Source organism: Scophthalmus maximus, chromosome 14 (assembly GCF_022379125.1).
Source record: "Scophthalmus maximus strain ysfricsl-2021 chromosome 14, ASM2237912v1, whole genome shotgun sequence".
Classification (NCBI taxonomy): domain Eukaryota; kingdom Metazoa; phylum Chordata; class Actinopteri; order Pleuronectiformes; family Scophthalmidae; genus Scophthalmus; species Scophthalmus maximus.
The window spans coordinates 12,095,411-12,112,500 of record NC_061528.1 but is presented as its reverse complement, the minus strand read 5'-3'; the positions used below and the strand labels follow the sequence as shown (position 1 = coordinate 12,112,500).

Genomic DNA, 17,090 nt, shown 5'->3' with positions numbered 1-17,090 from the left:
CTTGGAAGCTACAGTTACGACGTGGACACGTTTATAATGTGGTCAGACTTTTCAAACGTTTTCATTTAACTGGAGTAACCCAGGTTAAATTCTGATTCTGCAGTCTGAGACCAGAAGGATTCCTTCGCATGTCAGCTTTGTTGGAAAGGAACACTGATGTGTATTTATCAAGTACAAATCTAGAGACAGCTTTCCCTTTGCACGTCACCGTTAGCAGCGATGATGAAGATGGCGACGGGGTCAGACTTAGACAGCTGTCGAGCAGAGGAGTGGCATGTACAAGGTCAGCGATATATATCCTGAGAGCCCATCCTGTCCATCAGCGCCACCTTTTCCTCTCGGGCGCCCACACAACACCATAAAACCCTCAACGCCACTCTCTTTGCTCCACACCCAGCCGGTTCTCTGAATGGATACCACCCATGTGAGAGATCTTGACAGGCTGCTCGATTTGGTCAACCCAGACTTCCATATATCGGGGAATGTGTAATTATGTCCTGTTTAGTCTCACACATGGTCTCGTGTGGCTTTGTATGTGTGTGTGAACATATCAGCACCACTTAGGTATTTCATGTCTTTGTGAAACATCCTGTTGACGAAGCTGAATCCCAGCTATGTGCATTTCTAAACTTGGTAATCGGTTTCCCTTATAGCAGCAGCTGCTACACACTGTGAAGCCACGCGAGGAACCTGTCCACTCCCGGTAACTCCTTCCTTGTATTACACACCAAATTCCATCCACCTCAAATATACTCTGACAGAGGGAATCCCAAATTCCTCGTCCTGACCCCTGAAATTCCCGGTCATGGCCGCCTGTCATCCGTGCATTGTAGAGCGGCGGTGGCCAAGGCTTTAGGTTTCACACCATCGCCACTGCCCCCCTCCACACCAACACACACACACACACATGCACACTCTCCCCATCCCGAAACATCCCTCACAGCTCTATGTGCTGTTTACGTCTGGCTCTTTGAAGCTGGAGCCGAGGGTTCGGCACGCTCGGTAAGCATTCTGTGGCGACATGGGTAACGTGAGAAAGGCCAGCCTGCTGCTCCTGAGGGTGGACTATTTTTTTCGTGTGATGGCAGGGCCTTTTCTACCCAGTTGTCACTTCCTCCAGCTGGCACTTTCGGAGAGCTGAGAATCTGAGATCATCGTTCCTCACCTCCGGCCGCTCGTATGGCCGGAGGTGAGGAACGATGATCTCAGATTCTCAGCAAGGAAGGAAAGTCTGGAAGTGAAGTTAGGATGTAAGGAAGGAAGGAAGGAAAGCTACAAAAAATTGGCTATTGCATTCAGCGTTTCTAAGCAGCTGTCTTAATAAACTTGGAGTGGTTATTGTGCACTTTATCGCATTGGATTTGGGGATTTTCATGAAAAGTGCTGTGTCAAAGTCGTGGTGAATTAACAGGGCTGGTTGTGTATGTAAAAACAGAGGGAGGTATTATGGAGGCAGTAGTTACTGCTGCAGCTTTGGTTGAGTCTGGAGGTGGTTTGATCCATCACCAGAGCACCGGGCCTAATTGCAAACAGCCTTTGTCTGACCACACACACACACACACACACACACACCGAATGACATGGATAATATTTTCTCATAATGACACATTTTCTCAGTGTCAGAGGAGGCAATTTAGGTTTGGAAACCTAAAAAATATTGGAATTTGTTGAGTTGAAATTTTCCATCTTGACATAACAAACATTTTTCTACACTCCCTGACCAAGTTTGCTCTGTAGCCACGACCAACATTTGGATAATTGTCTCAATACAGTCTTTTCGCCTCAACAGTTTGTGTTTGAGTTTCCTGTGCCTCTGTAACCCGAGGCCTGTCTATCAGCGGGCTGACCGTCACACAGGGAGCTAGGTGCTGTCATAACCTCCTGCTGACACCATGCTGTTGACTTAAGCTTTAACCTGCTACATTACCAAGCTCTTCAGATAAAGCCAACAGTATTTGTAGCCATTAGAAAGAAAGAACATTTTCATCTCTCGACAGCGAATCTTCCCCCTCATCTCACGACGATGGGCAAACTGTTGCTGCATGAATAGACGTGGCAACTTTTGTCACAGGGCATATGGTGGTCTTCTTGTCTGCTCGTTCCAGTTAGTTTGATATTTTGGGAATTATGCTTATTTGCGTTCTTGCCTAGAGTTGGATGAGTTGGATGGACCCTCAAATCTGTCTGATAAGTAAACCTACCTAAGTCCAGCAGCTGGACGGCTAAGTTTATTACAAAGATTGGAAAGAGTGGGGAACTGGTGTGAAGGTAACGCTTCCTAGTTGGCACCTTCTCCTCCATTTGATTTGTCCCTAAACCAAAGGGTAAAAAGTCGTGCCCAGATGATATCAGTTCTACAAAAAAGCCCCCTCTTTCACACTGGACAAAAACCCCACTTACACCAACTAACATCTGGCTTTTGTCTCCAGTGTGAAAAGGTACGATCGTCATTCATTTCCAGGTCAAATGACTATTCACAAGTATACATCAACTCGTTAGCTCTGATCAGCGGCGACGACACGTGACACCTGGGTGGACATGCAAAGTTTTGCACCTTTTCTTGCTAGGAAACGTGTCATGGAGGCTTGGAGCTACTGTCAGTTACTCTCTGACATCTAAACCATAAATTCCATCTGTCACCGGTCAATCGGTGTAGTACACATGTTCTCATAGAACTCTTGGCAAGAATGCAAATTAGGGTATATCCTGAAATGTCTCACTGTTCCTTTTAATAACTGGCCTAATTGTTTTAGACTGCAGTATGTTCAGTTTGCTCTTAAACGCCTATCCTTCCTGTCCTTCCTGTCCTTCATCCGTGTGTGTGTGTGTGTGTGTTTGTGCGCTTGCCCCTATCAGGGTAGTCATGGGCGTGTCTTTCTCTTAAATATAAATTGCTTCATGGCACTGAGGTGAATCACCGATTTGCCAAGTCAACAAGACTACGACGAAAGACAACATCCCATCAACCGTCTGCAAGAGCAGTTAATTCCAAGTGAAATGAAGAAATCCCCTCTACAGTCATGGACAACCAAGTCTGGACTTGTACATCACGTAATAGCTCATGGTTTGATGTGGTCGGTCTCTTCAGTATAAGGACCACAGGGACATGGAAAAGTACAAATGAGATATTAGATCAAGTGAGTTAAGAAAAACAATTGTTTCAAAGGAGAGTTTCTTATTGTCTTGTTTAATACGTACCGACAATTTCTCGATAAGATCTTTATAAGTGAATAGGTGTCTGTGTGATTTGTTGTTGTTCATACTGAGGGCCGAGGGGATGTCTCTGTGGTCTGCTCATGTTACCACGGGGCAGCCAGGTACGCTGTCCTGTCTCCTTTTTCACGCCTCAGGAAGATTTTCAGCAACAGCACCTCCAGCAGGTAAAGCTGGACTCTGAACCAGATCAATCCTGCCAGATTTGTGTGGAGTGTATTTGTCCAGGATAGAAAATTAAAGTTCCTGTTTATCGCTTCTTATCCACACACGATAAATGTCTTTTGGCCTTCACCTTGGCTGCCCTACCTGACACACACTGTGGGCTGGTAATAAGTGTGTATGTAGCTTAAATCCTCTCAGTTCAGAGGTCTCGCCTGGCAGCTTAATAACAGCTAACCTGTGATTACTGCTCCCGGCCCAGATGTTGACTTTCCTTTTTTAGCCCCCTGTGATTACATGCAGGCGGCCCATTACGAGATGGAGTACGTGTGTGTCTCTAACTTAAACCGTACAATGAGTTGAAGTTAAAAAACATTGCAACAACACAAGGGAATATAGTCCAAGGGAAAAAAATATAAAAAAAGATAATAATGTTGTTGACCCTCCAGTGATGAAATTACTGCTACAGTTATAATTTCAGGAGTGAAACCCTGCCGGGTTTAAGTATATGTTCCACACTACATGAGCCTGGACTGCCATGGTCAGAAGAGTCTAACTGGCACCTTGGTGTGTTGCAGAAGCAAACACCACAGCATGGCACAAACCAAAGTCATAACTTGTTAGTTTTCCCATCCATTTTCAGTCTGGCTTATTAAATGTGTTTGTGTGTGTGTGTGGTCAAGCCTGAGGCTTTTTGTAGTATGATACGGGGACGTAATGAGACTCACGTGCGAAGGAATGTACCATGTTTTCAAGATTGCACTGTACATGGCAGGCTTGAGTGCTGCGAAGGTTCTGGAGGAGATTACAAAATGTTAATCATTCATTGTTGTCATTATCAATTAAATCTGTTACTATCTTTTTTTCTCTCTCTGAGTAATGGATGAATCATTTCCTGATCTATACAGCGATCTATATGTCCAGAAAATGGCACAAAACAATGACACATTTCCAGAATATGCATAGAGAGAAATTACAACTTCCATTAAATACTGAAAAACATACTTTGAATGACCAGTCGATTAATTCACATCTGATTTTTTTCCAGTGATGTAGCACATGTCCAGAATTATAAACTTAGACAGGAGGGGCCTCCAGTGTCCAGGACAATTTTTTCTGGGACAGCATGAATTATGACAGCAAAGGTCAAAGGCAGTGTAACAGGAACCTGGTTACCTAAAGATGTCTTTACACGGTTAGACATACACTCGTCCTCAGTCTCTGACCGTCCTGACTGACTAGCATTCCTGAAATATCTCTGGAGTCCCCACTGTGCGGCCCAGCCTGGAGATGAGTGCAGAGAGGATTGGATGTGTATGTAGATCACAGATAGATATTCTACGTAATTAAGTTTTGCTGAAAATCCAATGAAATGTGCAGTCATCGCATCATCTGTTTCCTTCTTCATCCCATCCTGCAACCTTTCTTTTCTTATCGTTGAGTAAAGCATCATGACCCTGAGCACACGTGCTTATACTTTGGTCAGAGGAAGAGGAGTGGAGTGGCAACACGTTCAGACAGGATAAGGACGTACAGCAGCAGCCTGTGCCAGGAGTATGTGGCAGAATGTCAAGTGCTCCTCTTCTTGCTGCTGTGCTCCTGAAGACATAATTTGTAATGCAAATTCTGCCCAATACGCTCTTTAGCAGCACGACAGATTAGCGGCATCAGATCACAATGGAGGAGGTTCTTTGTAAAAACCCCACCCCCCTCCGACACAGTGATGGAGACAGACAGACACCAGACATACTGTACGTGTTAAAAAAAGCCTGCACACACTTTTTGTCTCGAGGATAATGTTGTGACTCGTTTGTTCTGCTTAGCATGTTAATGGAAATAGCTTAAAGGGTAGTGATGTTTCAAATTGCTGCTGCATTGCATGAGTTTGTTTTCTATTAACCCAGTGACACAGTTGCATTATAACTTAATCATTTACAGACCTTCTACTTCAACAAATACAGTCTTCTAATATGAAAATGATGCGTGATATCACCGAGTTACTGAGCCACATGTCGGGTTGGCCCTCCTGCTCTAAGTCTGTTTATAGCTTCCTCTGCAGGGGGGGGGTTGGTTCAGGCTGTTCCCTGAACAATTGATGAACCTCACCCTCCACCTTTCCCCCCCCACCTCCCTCCTGTCCTCCGCCTCCGCCACAGACTGGGGGGAGTTCCCTTTGGGACTCCTCCTCCTACATTAGCTAATTTCTGATCAGCTGCTCCCTCAATCATTAATTCATAAGTCTTCCAGCACAGATGCTCGAGGTTGCCTTTAATCATCTGATTACCCACGCACCCACCCGCCCTGCCCTTCCCCACCCACACCCACTCACTGGCTGCTGCGGGCAGCGACTGCACCGTGTGCAGCAGGCACACATCACGGTGGTAGTGAGGAAACAAAGAAACAGGAAAATGTGTAAGGGGCATGCAGAGGTGCAATGATACAAAATCACAATTTTTTTATCTATTCTTTGGAACACTCCGTAATCATATATTATGTGATGAACCCGATGACCTGGTGACCTGATGGTTATAAAAGCCAGTATGTCCGCAGAGAGCTGCACGACTGAATCCTTGGAAAATCTGTGCACGTAAGCGAATGAAACCCTTTTCCTTTCCCTCAATAACCACTGCTGAGGAGCCTTGGATCATGGAACTTAACCCCCGACTGGCCAAGTGGAGCTGCACAACTGAACAGTTGAAAAATAATAATTAATTCAATTCCCACATACAAGCAAGTCAACCCATTTTTCATTTATTTTATTAAATACCTAGCAAAATGTTTAGCTAATAAAATGATAAACAATTGTCTTCCTGGGTTTGTGACATCATATCCAGTAACTTTCAGCTGTGGTTTTGCTGTTTCGTAGGATGTTCAGCATTTGCCTCATTGGAAATCTTGTGGCCAAAGACCCGGAGGGACCTTTGCCCAGATTTCCCCCCCCAACTCAGCCTACTTTTTTAATCTCCCCAGCTACTTGGCCGATTGCTCCTCAGTCCACTCATTCAGCATACAGGAGATTTGGTTACAATCCCTGATTTTGGCTTACGTTGGTTTTGATAGACAAAGCAATAAAATTCTCCATTGTAAGCTGGTTCTGAAATACTGCTGGCTACAGACATTCCTGTGACTTTATTATTCAGGGTGAATTATATTACAGCCAAATATAGAAGTATATCTAAAAATGTTAACTTAAGTTTTCAGCAAAACATTGAGACATGAGATGCCTTTCTTCATGATCTCCCCAAATCTCCACAGTCCCAAATCATGAAAGTTAGAGGAAATAGAAAAATGTATCAACAAGAAATACTATTCCTAGGTGAACACCAGGTCATTTTTACCTACGACAGACTTATTTCTTATGAATTTACATGAAACATGAGAGCAAACATCAATATGCTGTTTGACCTTGTTAAATGCAGGTCATCCAGCCCCTCAAAGCCCAAGACGGCACATCTGTCCTGGACACTGAGTGGGGTCACAGAGGGTTGGTGACTTGGCCTCACGCCTCTCTTTACGTATGGTAATGCTGGTACTCCTTCTGTATTTGTGTAGAAAGAGGGAAGAACCAGAATACGAGATGTGCTTTTGAACAACTTCTTCTTTTTAAATGAGATACAAGTGAAAGTGCAGCTAGAGTTTCTTTTGGATGGCATTTGTGCTTTCTCCTGGTGGATAATTTCCTGTCTTACGTTTATCCTCTTTCACGTCCGGCGGCACTACAGATGAGACGCTTGTCAGGCATCCAGCTGGACGCTCTCATTCCTCAGCCGGGCATCGGTCCTGGCTAGTGATCAGCCCTGACTGTCGCTCACTGCTGTCCGCTGGGCAGACGTTGACTCACCGGGCCCTGGAAATACTCTATGATCCGAGAACTAAGCTTCTCATATCTAATTGTTCATCTGTGTCCAAGTCAGGCGGAGTTAATTAGCTTTCTTTTGTTTTTCCGACTGATGCGATCACCTGATACCTGCTGTGCTCATGCTACGCCAGGCAGGAGAGAAGGAGCCTTGGCACCTCGCAACGTGTACGCCCTTAAATATTCAAGGCTCGTTCATTAGCAAATCTCTCAGCTGGATGTCTTTATACAAGCCGCAGAAACTCAAGCCTCCAACTCTGGGATCACATCATTCAGCCCGCGTGGTTTCTGTGTCAGAAAGCATGATGGGACGTCACCGTGCAGCCCGTTCTGGTGGATCGGATCACTGCTGTCGGTCAGTTCTGCCTCAGTGAAATGCAGCATCCAGAATTTGAAATTAGCCTGAGCTGGAAGTGTCACGGCAGCAGTCCAGCTGTGCATTGTTTTTTCCTAATTAAAACATCTGGTTACCAGAGGCATGGGAGTTGAGTTAACTGACACCTGATAATCAAACTTTTTACACGAGAAGTGCACAAACACACACACACACATACTCACACACACACACACACACACACACACACACACACACACACACACACACACACACACACACACACACACACACACACACACACACACACACACACACACACACACACACACACACACACAGTTTCTTTGGGTGATCAGTTGTGCTAAAGCAGGTAAGTCCGGGGGTCTTAACACAAGCCGACACCCATGTTCCTTTGCGTCCCAGCTGGCCTTTGTTTGGGATATTTCTGCCTGGTTAACTTCTGAGCTCTCAGTCAGAGGTGGGTGCCTTTGTCCCGACTCGGTGACGAAGCTCCTGAGGATGGAGGGGACAAGGGGGAGGAGTTTGTGTGAGACCATCTGTTGCTGAGACAATACATGCTGACTTTTGGACCCTCTGGCTTCACAGTCTTTAGACAGACACGCACGCACACACACGCACACACACACACACACACACACACACACACACACACACACACACACACACACACACACACACACACACACACACACACACACACACACACACACACACACACACACACACACAGACAAAACACATCTGGTGTTGCCTTTCTTGAGTGTCAAGTCACTGGAGAACCCCGCCACTTAACTAGCAACTTAAGTTTTATTGGCAGATATTATACAGTTATCCAGACACTTCCCTGTGGTTGTTTAAGGTATAATCTGAATATCATTATGTTTGAAGGATAAAATTATTTAGAGCTTTTTTGACCATTCCCCACAGCTAAAGGTCTTCATTGCAGTGAGATTTCTGTAGAGTTTTTAAACCTTATCTTTTAAAATCCCAGTCCATATGATTGGAAAACCTTCAACACTCTGACTAAGTGACTGAACCATTCAAGTGAAATTCTTTAATAGTTTGCGTCAGTAAAGTTTCCTAAATGGAGCAATACTGTAATGTGGTGTAGAGACACACAGTATTATGAAGCCTCCCACTGCTTTCCATTGCTCGCCTGCTGTCTTATTCTGTTCCATAAATCACATAATCTACTCATTGCTGCCTATACACCCTGCATGCTTCTTCACTTTGTCGGCTCCACTGTTCCCATTTTTAGCACAAAAAAACCCCAAACACTACAAGATGAGGGAGTACCAGCTGAATTCGAGCCCCTGTGATTTTCAGTTACATAACAGCTAGTGATCTTCTTAAAATCTATAGAGTAAGCACTGATAATCTCCTCACTGGACTTCAGTGAGCTCATGTGAAGCAGCTTTTCCTTGAATGGGCCGTGCATGGCAAACTGGTACCAGGCAGATACAGTTGGTCACTGGGGTGGAAGTCGCCAATTGTCTCATATTAAAATGAAAATCTGTCAATGTGCCTGTAATACCTGTGTGATATGTCTGTCCTCGTGCTGCTGTTTGTCTGCCTCTTCTTTTTTCCACACAATGGGAGGCGGGACATTATCAGGTGCCTGCACCCTTCCTCTTTCCCCTCTCTCCCACCGCCTCATCCTCCTCCTAATTTACACGGCCCCTTTATCCAACTCAGCGCTTTCCCCTGTGATTTGAGAGAGAGACACATTTAGCTGCACTCCATTAGCTGACTGAAGGAGAGGGGGGGAACAAAATCTGTGATGATGGAAGTAGGTTTTCAGACTGGCTGGTTGGGCTGAGTGACCCTTTGTCCGAGAAGGAAACCAGAATCACAAAATAAAGAAAAGACTGCAGAGACCAGTCATTCTTTTGAGCTGTTGAGCAAGTTCATTTAACGGATTCAGAATAATCTTCTTTGTGTTGGACCTATTCCCTCTTTGTCTCTGTGACTCAGCAGAAAGGATTTCACGTAAACGTCTTGTGTATTAAACACAAGCATCTTGATCTTTGTTCTGACCCATGGTTTTATGTGTGTGTATGTGTGTGTGCGCACACGCGACACTCTGTTGTTAATAGTTAATGAGGATTGATGTCTGAAGTGGTGACCTTGTATAAGGTTTCCTAGTGGAATCCATGCATATTGATTTCTCCAGTTTTTATGCTCTGTTGCCCTTCTACAGGGCAAATACAATGTTTAATTGTTGAGGTTTATGTTTTTTTTTACCTTTAAAGTGCCTAAACTAACCAGCTGCTGGATGAAATCTTAAATGTAACAGGCAGACATGCAAAGTTGAATTGATCTTCTCACCTACATCTCAGAAAAAAAATTATTAAGTGTCATTTCCAAAATATAAAATATTTCTTAAAATGATAATCTTTCAAAAGACAGTTTGAAGGTGCTTTACAAGTAAAAAAAAAAAGATTTAAAGGCAGGAAAATATGAATCAATTAAGATCACACAACATTAGGTCAGAAAAACAAGAGTAAAAATGTTACTGGAGAGATAGCTCACTTATAAAAATGTGTCTTTAAGAGAGATTTAAAAGAGGATAAAGTGCCAGGCGGATCTCCTCAGGGAGATAGTTCCAAAGAAAGGGGGCCCCAACAGAAAAGGCCCTGTGAGCCCTGGTCCTCTGCTGCGACTGTGGAATGGCGAGCAAGGCCTTTGGTGAGGGCCTCAGGTTACGACTCTGCTCATTGTCTGAAGTCCAGATTCAGAACAGGCCTTAAAAGTCAGCAATAAAATCCTAAAATCAATTCTGAAATTACCAGAAGCCAATGAAGAGGAGCTAAAATGGGGGTGACATGCTCTCTTTTCGTGGTTGTATGAGAAGTCTGGCCGCTGCGTTTTGGACAACCTGTAATTTATTCAAACTCTGTTGCCTCGGGCAGGTGAAAAGAGGGTTACAATAATGCAAACGACAGGAAATGAAAGCTTGTAGAACAATATCTAGGTTTCTCCGGGATAAAAACGAGCTGATAGAGAGTTTCCTGAGATGCAAAAGTCGTTATCGGCCATAAGTTCATCATCAGATGTTTGTGTTAACTTATATTACTACTCAAAGGTCATATGTTTCGTCTTTTAACCCCTTTTCATATGTTGTTTTGACCCCGTGACACGTGAAATAAAGTCACCCTAATAGATTTACGATATAGACTCCGGAGGCGTTCGCTCTGATCTATAAATGTATCCTCCAACACTGTAAGGAAGTGACCGTCCGCCTGAGCAATCAGCCTCAGATTCCTGTTATTGCTCCTGGTTACTGAGCTGCCAACAAACACATCTGGGAAGGTCAGTGACTTCACATGGATACACAAACACAGGAGTCCAGGGCGTCTGGATCTGCTGTAGCGCTCATGTTGGGAAAATGGTGAGAAGTGTGCTGTGGTTTGCCCGATTTGAAATAGAGAAAAGAAGAAAAGACGACGGACAGACAAGCATTTGTATTGATTGATGTGCTTAAGTGGGAAACACACATTCGTCGCCATATTCTCCTCTTTTTATGGAGTAAAGAAGTCCCACAACCGAAGTCTGAAAGCCTTTTTGACAGTTTAACTGAGTGTGTGTGACTCTGAGTTGGTGGTTTTAGTCTCGGACACACCCTCGGCATGCAGGCCCTGCAAACAGCTTCTCTCCGCTAAACGTCGGTGACAGTTTAATAAGAGGATAACTGTGCCAGTATGGTGTGGTGAGGGAGAAGCTATGTGGCAAAGAGCAGTGAGCAACGCTGAGAAAAGAGGGCAACGGAAAAAAAAAACGACAGTGAGGGGATAAAACCAAAAGACATGATTCCTGCTTTTCTAGGAGAATCTTTGCTGTATCTTCTGAATGAAACGACCGCCGTGAACTTTCACCTAAATAGTAAATTAGAATGTTTCTTGAACTCATCTCTGGTTTGACTGTTGCCCTCCTTGGTCTTTATCGTCTACATATGCATCAGCTAAATTTCTAAAATGTGTTTGCAATGCAAATGTGCAGTGCTTTCCTACGAAAACAGTCAATTCTAATACAAGCCCTGCGTCCAGATGCTAATGGTGTTGTGCTGGCCATTGTGTTGCAGGGGGTCCGTGTGTGGCTGAGACACAAAGAGCAGCTCCTCCCCTCCACCGTCAGCTCCTGTGATGATTCGTCCCTGGTCCTCACCACCGACTATGGGAAGGTAAGAACACTTCCTTTTCATTTAAAACATTTCCGAACCTCCATCAGTGTGCTGTATCTGTACCTTGTAGGATTCATATGCACCATGTTTCCAAGTCCACCCTGAAGCCAAAAATATATTTTAAAGCCGGAAGGAAATTGTTTCAATAAATTTGAATGACCACCAAATATCCCACAGGCTACGACTGATAGTGTGTACATGTAAAGACCCCCGCACACCCCCCCCCCCCCCCCCCCCTCCCTTCCCCGCATTTCCTGTTAACACTAGCAGGGTTGTACTATAACGTGGGAAGGAGTAGTCCTGTGTTGATGTGAGAGGGTTAATTGTTTGCGCACGTGTTCCATCTCAGGCCTCCGCTGTGGGATCAACACCTTTTGTAATGAAGTTAAGAATGACAGGAATGGGCTCCTAGTGACGAGTCATACGAGTCGTCGGCCTGAGCTGTTTGGCAGCGCACGGTGGTCTTTGTGTCTGGAGGAAATCCTGTTAGAGAGAGAGAGAGAGAGAGAGAGAGAGACAGAGAGAGAGAGAGAGGGGGAGAGAGAGAGAGAGAGAGAGAGAGAGAGAGAGGGAGAGAGAGGGTGTGTGTGTGTGTGTGTGTGTGTGTGTGTGTGTTGGTGGAGGACGTTTAAAAAGTAGCTGCTAATGTCTGGGGTTGGAGAGTAAATGAGCTTCAAGTACCAATCTTATTTTATCAAATGCCGTCGCGCTGAGCAAACGCCACGAGCGTGCACTAATGATCAACTCCATACTTAAACTCAGCCGCAGGACTTTGATCGGGTCAGGGCCGGGGGGAAGGAGCCCAAAAACGGATTATTGACCACAGCATGAAGATGTATCGCATCAATTCCACATCCAGCCTCTGCCGCACAGCTATCATCCTTTCATCCAGACTTGTGCCCCTCTCTTCGGCATGTTTCTATGATGTTTCTGTGGTCGGCGGTGGGGATACTTGCAGTGTGAGAAGTCAACCATGTGTTGAAGAGTGGGGGGGTGGTAACTCTGACTAGTCTATCACAGCATGAAAGGATTCACAGCTCCATGTCAGAGGTTGATTAATGAATCGAACCCTCCCGGCTTCTTATTTATTGTCTAAATATAACTGAATACCACAAGTTGCTGCTCTCAGTCTGAAAACATTATTCCAAAACATGACATCATGTGTCGGCGCTGGAGCCACAGTGTTGCAGCTGATCTTCACATGTGAGATCATCTGCTCAGGCACAAGGGTGTTTCCTCTTATAGTCTCAAGACTCTGCAGGGAGAATGACAGGAATGTGAGAGACGGAGAAATGGGCCGTCTCCATGTTCAGGCTCCCTGGTTGACCTCGTGTGAGCCCCGCTCCTGCAATACATATACTGTCTCTGCCCAGCTTAATCTGCATCTCACAATTGTTTACTTAATCCTGCTCCTTTTAGCAATCTCATAGGATTACGCATATGATTTGTCTGTCTGTTTTTTTGTCTTTGTCGGCGTCCCCGGTGATTTTACATCCTCTCAACATTTACTCCCCTGGGGAATGGGAACACCATTATCCATTGCTTCAGTTCCCTCAGTACAGCACTGCTCCCTTCCTGCGTGGGTGCTCTGTTTGCAGACTCAAGAGTGTCCTTACTCCTTTTACCCACAGTCTCAGCTGTTAGAGGCTGATCTGGTTACATTCATAACTGTCTCATCTCGACAACACCACAGACCCGAATGGGCCTGAAGATGCAGCAGCAGAAAACACTGAAGCCTAAAGCAAAAGCATCTTGTAGCTTTGTGTGTGTGTGTGTGTGTGTGTGTGTGTGTGTGTGTGTGTGTGTGTGTGTGTGTGTGTGTGTGTCTGTGTGTGTGTGTGTGTGTGTGTGTGTGTGTGTGTGTGTGTGTGTGTGTGTGCGCGTGCGCGCAAGTGCGTGTGCATGTGCTTGTGTGTGTGCGCGCAAATGCGTGTGCATGTGCGTGTATGCGTGTGTGTTTTCTGTAGCCAGATGGCACCAGCTGGATTAACAGTGTGTGAGTTATACCCAGATGGGTGCACATGTAAATAAAAGCAGGAAGACTCTCTGTCACCTGAACTAAATAGCTGCTGCTGCTGTTGATGTCATCTTCAGCCTCCTGAACAAAGAACCATGTCTATGCATGTATATGATGCCACGCAAATTACTCAAATTGTTCATACTTAAAGCGTTTTAAATCCCTCTTCAGTTATGTGCTTCACACTGAACAAATTGTTATTGGCCTGGGTGAAAGAGAAGAGGCTTCTCTCCTCTGTAGCCATACTGTCTCTGTGGTTTAAAATAGATCTTTGATGGCCGCTCAGTGTTTTCTGTGTTATTAGTCAAAGGGGCCATTATGTTGGCCTTAATGTGACTGATGTGCATTCATGAGCGTGGCCACAGTGGTAACACGCTCACACAAACATTATTGTGAACATCTGTGTGTGAACGCGTGGCGAACAGTAACAGTTTCAGGTTGGAGGTTTACTGTGTCCCAAAATAGGCAATGGCTCTGTGATTTTGTCTGTCTGCTCTTGAGCAGGTTGAAAATGTAGAACTCTCTCTGTTGTTTTTATCCCCCCACAATTTTTTTGACCACTGATAAGCCGAAACCCCCTCTGCCTCCCACCCTCCCCATTTCCCTGGGGTCTGGGCGGGATCACGCATTCACTATATTACAGAGAGAGAGCCAAAGAAGAGTGAAAAAAGAAAGCTAGAGGGAGGCAAAATAAGAGATAAACAAGACTGTGTTTGTGGCCACAAGGCTGTGATTTAAAAAAAAATCTGCTCGTGTGCTATTTCCAAAGGCCTGAATATAGTATGTGTTAGGTCCGCTGACACAGGGAACCTGACCCCGCCTACTAATGAATATTCAGTGGAGCTGGTTGAACAAAGCAGCAGCAGGGTGTGGTTTCAGTGAGGGCAAAACAAAAGGAAAGAGCATCAGTAGAAATCTGGCTGTATCGTTTTGGTGAGACTTTGCATTTTGGTTGTGTAAAGTCTCTGTCTAAAGAATTAAACTTGACTCACGTAATTGTACGGCTGCAACTAACGAATACTTTCTCGATGAAGGGATTCATTTTTAATGAAGAATGCCGACCAACAGTCCAAAACGTAAACAAATGTGGTTTATCGTCACAAAAGCAGAGAAATCCTCACATTTCATGAGCCTGAACCAGAGAATCTGTGATATTTTTGCTTGAAAAATGCAAAATAGCTGCTGCAAATTTCTCCTTTTGTAAAAGTCTCTATATGTCACTCATGATTATGTCTTCATCTTCCTTCTGTTATATGTTCAAAACATACAAACAATAAATGAATTGAAGTTTTCCATAAGTTATCTTCCACACATCCTCTATCCGCTGTTTAAAGTATACATATTTTGGATTGGTTTTAAACGGCTGTGCAAAAGTTTGTGGGGATGTTTTGCTCGATACTTACATCAGCAATCGTTTGAATCAACACTGGGACGCTTGGTGTTTTGTGTCCAACCTCAGGGCCAGTGGTGTTACAGCGCTGGTGTCAACACCAGGCCTCATTTGCAAAGGATTGATTTGTACAGTGAACATTTTCACGAATCAATCACAAGTCACATGTTGTTGTAAGTGGAATGAAATTATCTCCAGCCATCATTACATCACTTGTGAGATTGACATTGACGATTCTGTGTCCCCTAGTGAAACGAGCACATGCCATAATTGTCTCACATGTTCTGACTGAAATCATAACCAGGAAGGAAAAGAATCACTAATTATCAATCATTTAAATTATGTCCAAATTGTGCCCAAAATAAATGAGATTTACTTTTGATCATGAACTCATTTATAGATTTTTAAAAAGATTGGAAGTTGAAGATCAGTAACACAGAGTGGAGCATCTCTGGGTCGGAGTAGTCAGGCCTTTGTTGTTGAGTGTTTTTAGACAGAGTTTCACTGCTCTACAGCTCCCACAGCGAAAATGTTCCAGTGTGTCTCACAGTTATAATGGACACTAACAGAACATTATTGTACCTCATACAGACCGAAATGGAAATAATAAAACGAATATCTACGTCTCCACCTTATATGCTGTCATGTTCCATCTTAGATTCCTTTTAGCGGTGTCTCTATCGGATGTTGTTTTGTCAGTTAATTATTCGGAAACAAATTTACGAGGAGATGAAGAAATATTAATTTGAGAGAATTGTTTTGGCCTTGAGGACAGAGCTCAGTGACTTATCTCACAGGAATGACTACAGGAAACTAAACAACAAAGGACCAACAGCGGGGCTAAACAGAGGAATGCGAAACCTCTTTTGATGCTCAGTCTTCTCTCAAGCATCTCTCATGTTTTAGGCATGAAAAAGCCCCTGAGGCTGACGCTGTGAAATCCGAACAGCAAGTTATATCAAAGAAGATGAAAAACAAAAGGTCACAAAATATCACGTAGAGACAGACAAACACGTATCTGCGCACACACACATGTCCAAGAATAAGAAGAGAGAATCCAGTTTTTTTCTTGACAGATATACATATATAATACTCAAGGTGCTTTCCAAGCTCACAGCTCATGTGTTTGGAGAAAGCAGACATATTTGTTTTCCTCCTGCGAAACCTGAGGTGTAACTGGAGAATTAAATCTTGTCCCGCAGCCTCTTCTGTGTTATCTTTGCTCCCAGCCACCTCAGTGCAACTTTGAACTTGTGCTTTGAGAATGCGAAGAATGCAAACGCTCTCGGGAGACGTACCCCAGATTTCTGTGGTTTATTTGATTGGGTGTCGGACACAACATCTCCATCGGTGTCTAGTTCTGTGGGACTTTCTTGTAATCATGTCCCACATGAAAGAAAATACGATGTATAGTAAATTGTCCTGTATAAATGAACTGCCATGCTGTGCTCAGGTGTTGATACTGACATCATTCCCATTAAGTGACTGATGTAATTGGACATAAAATGATAATGCTGATTAAGGATGTAAAAGAAGTGAAAAGCCTGTTTGATTTATTAGCCGGTTGGGCCCTGCCTGGTGAATCCAGGCCAATTTATCAGAGAGGAGAGGGTGGGGTCAGTGCAAATGTTTAAGGACATCTGGCTGTAAATCTGCAGGCTGCTGCTCGATGGATGACATCACCGCACGTGCTGCTTTCCCCCCCCCCAAAGATATCATCATGAGCCTTTTCACAAACCTTAATACCACGGAATGGCGCGTCAACCCACTGGATGACAACATTGTTATTGAGCTCTTGTCTCAGCATACGCCCATTTTCCATCGGCCATCCAGAGCTGACTTGGACGTGATTGGAGTTCGTTGATCATTTTCAGGCTTTTTCACACTTTCATACAGATTCACTTTAAAGCATCG

At 44.3% G+C, this 17,090-nt stretch overlaps 1 protein-coding gene across 1 annotated transcript in view; it reads left to right on the top strand.

Moving 5' to 3' along the window:
* Positions 1-17,090, top strand: part of myo10l3 (myosin X, like 3) — a 51,842-nt gene that overhangs the window by 2,669 nt on the left and 32,083 nt on the right. The window contains exon 2 of the mRNA XM_035651618.2: positions 11,671-11,769. Within this exon, the coding sequence (XP_035507511.1) occupies positions 11,671-11,769 (99 nt within the window). The remainder of the gene's footprint in view (positions 1-11,670; positions 11,770-17,090) is intronic.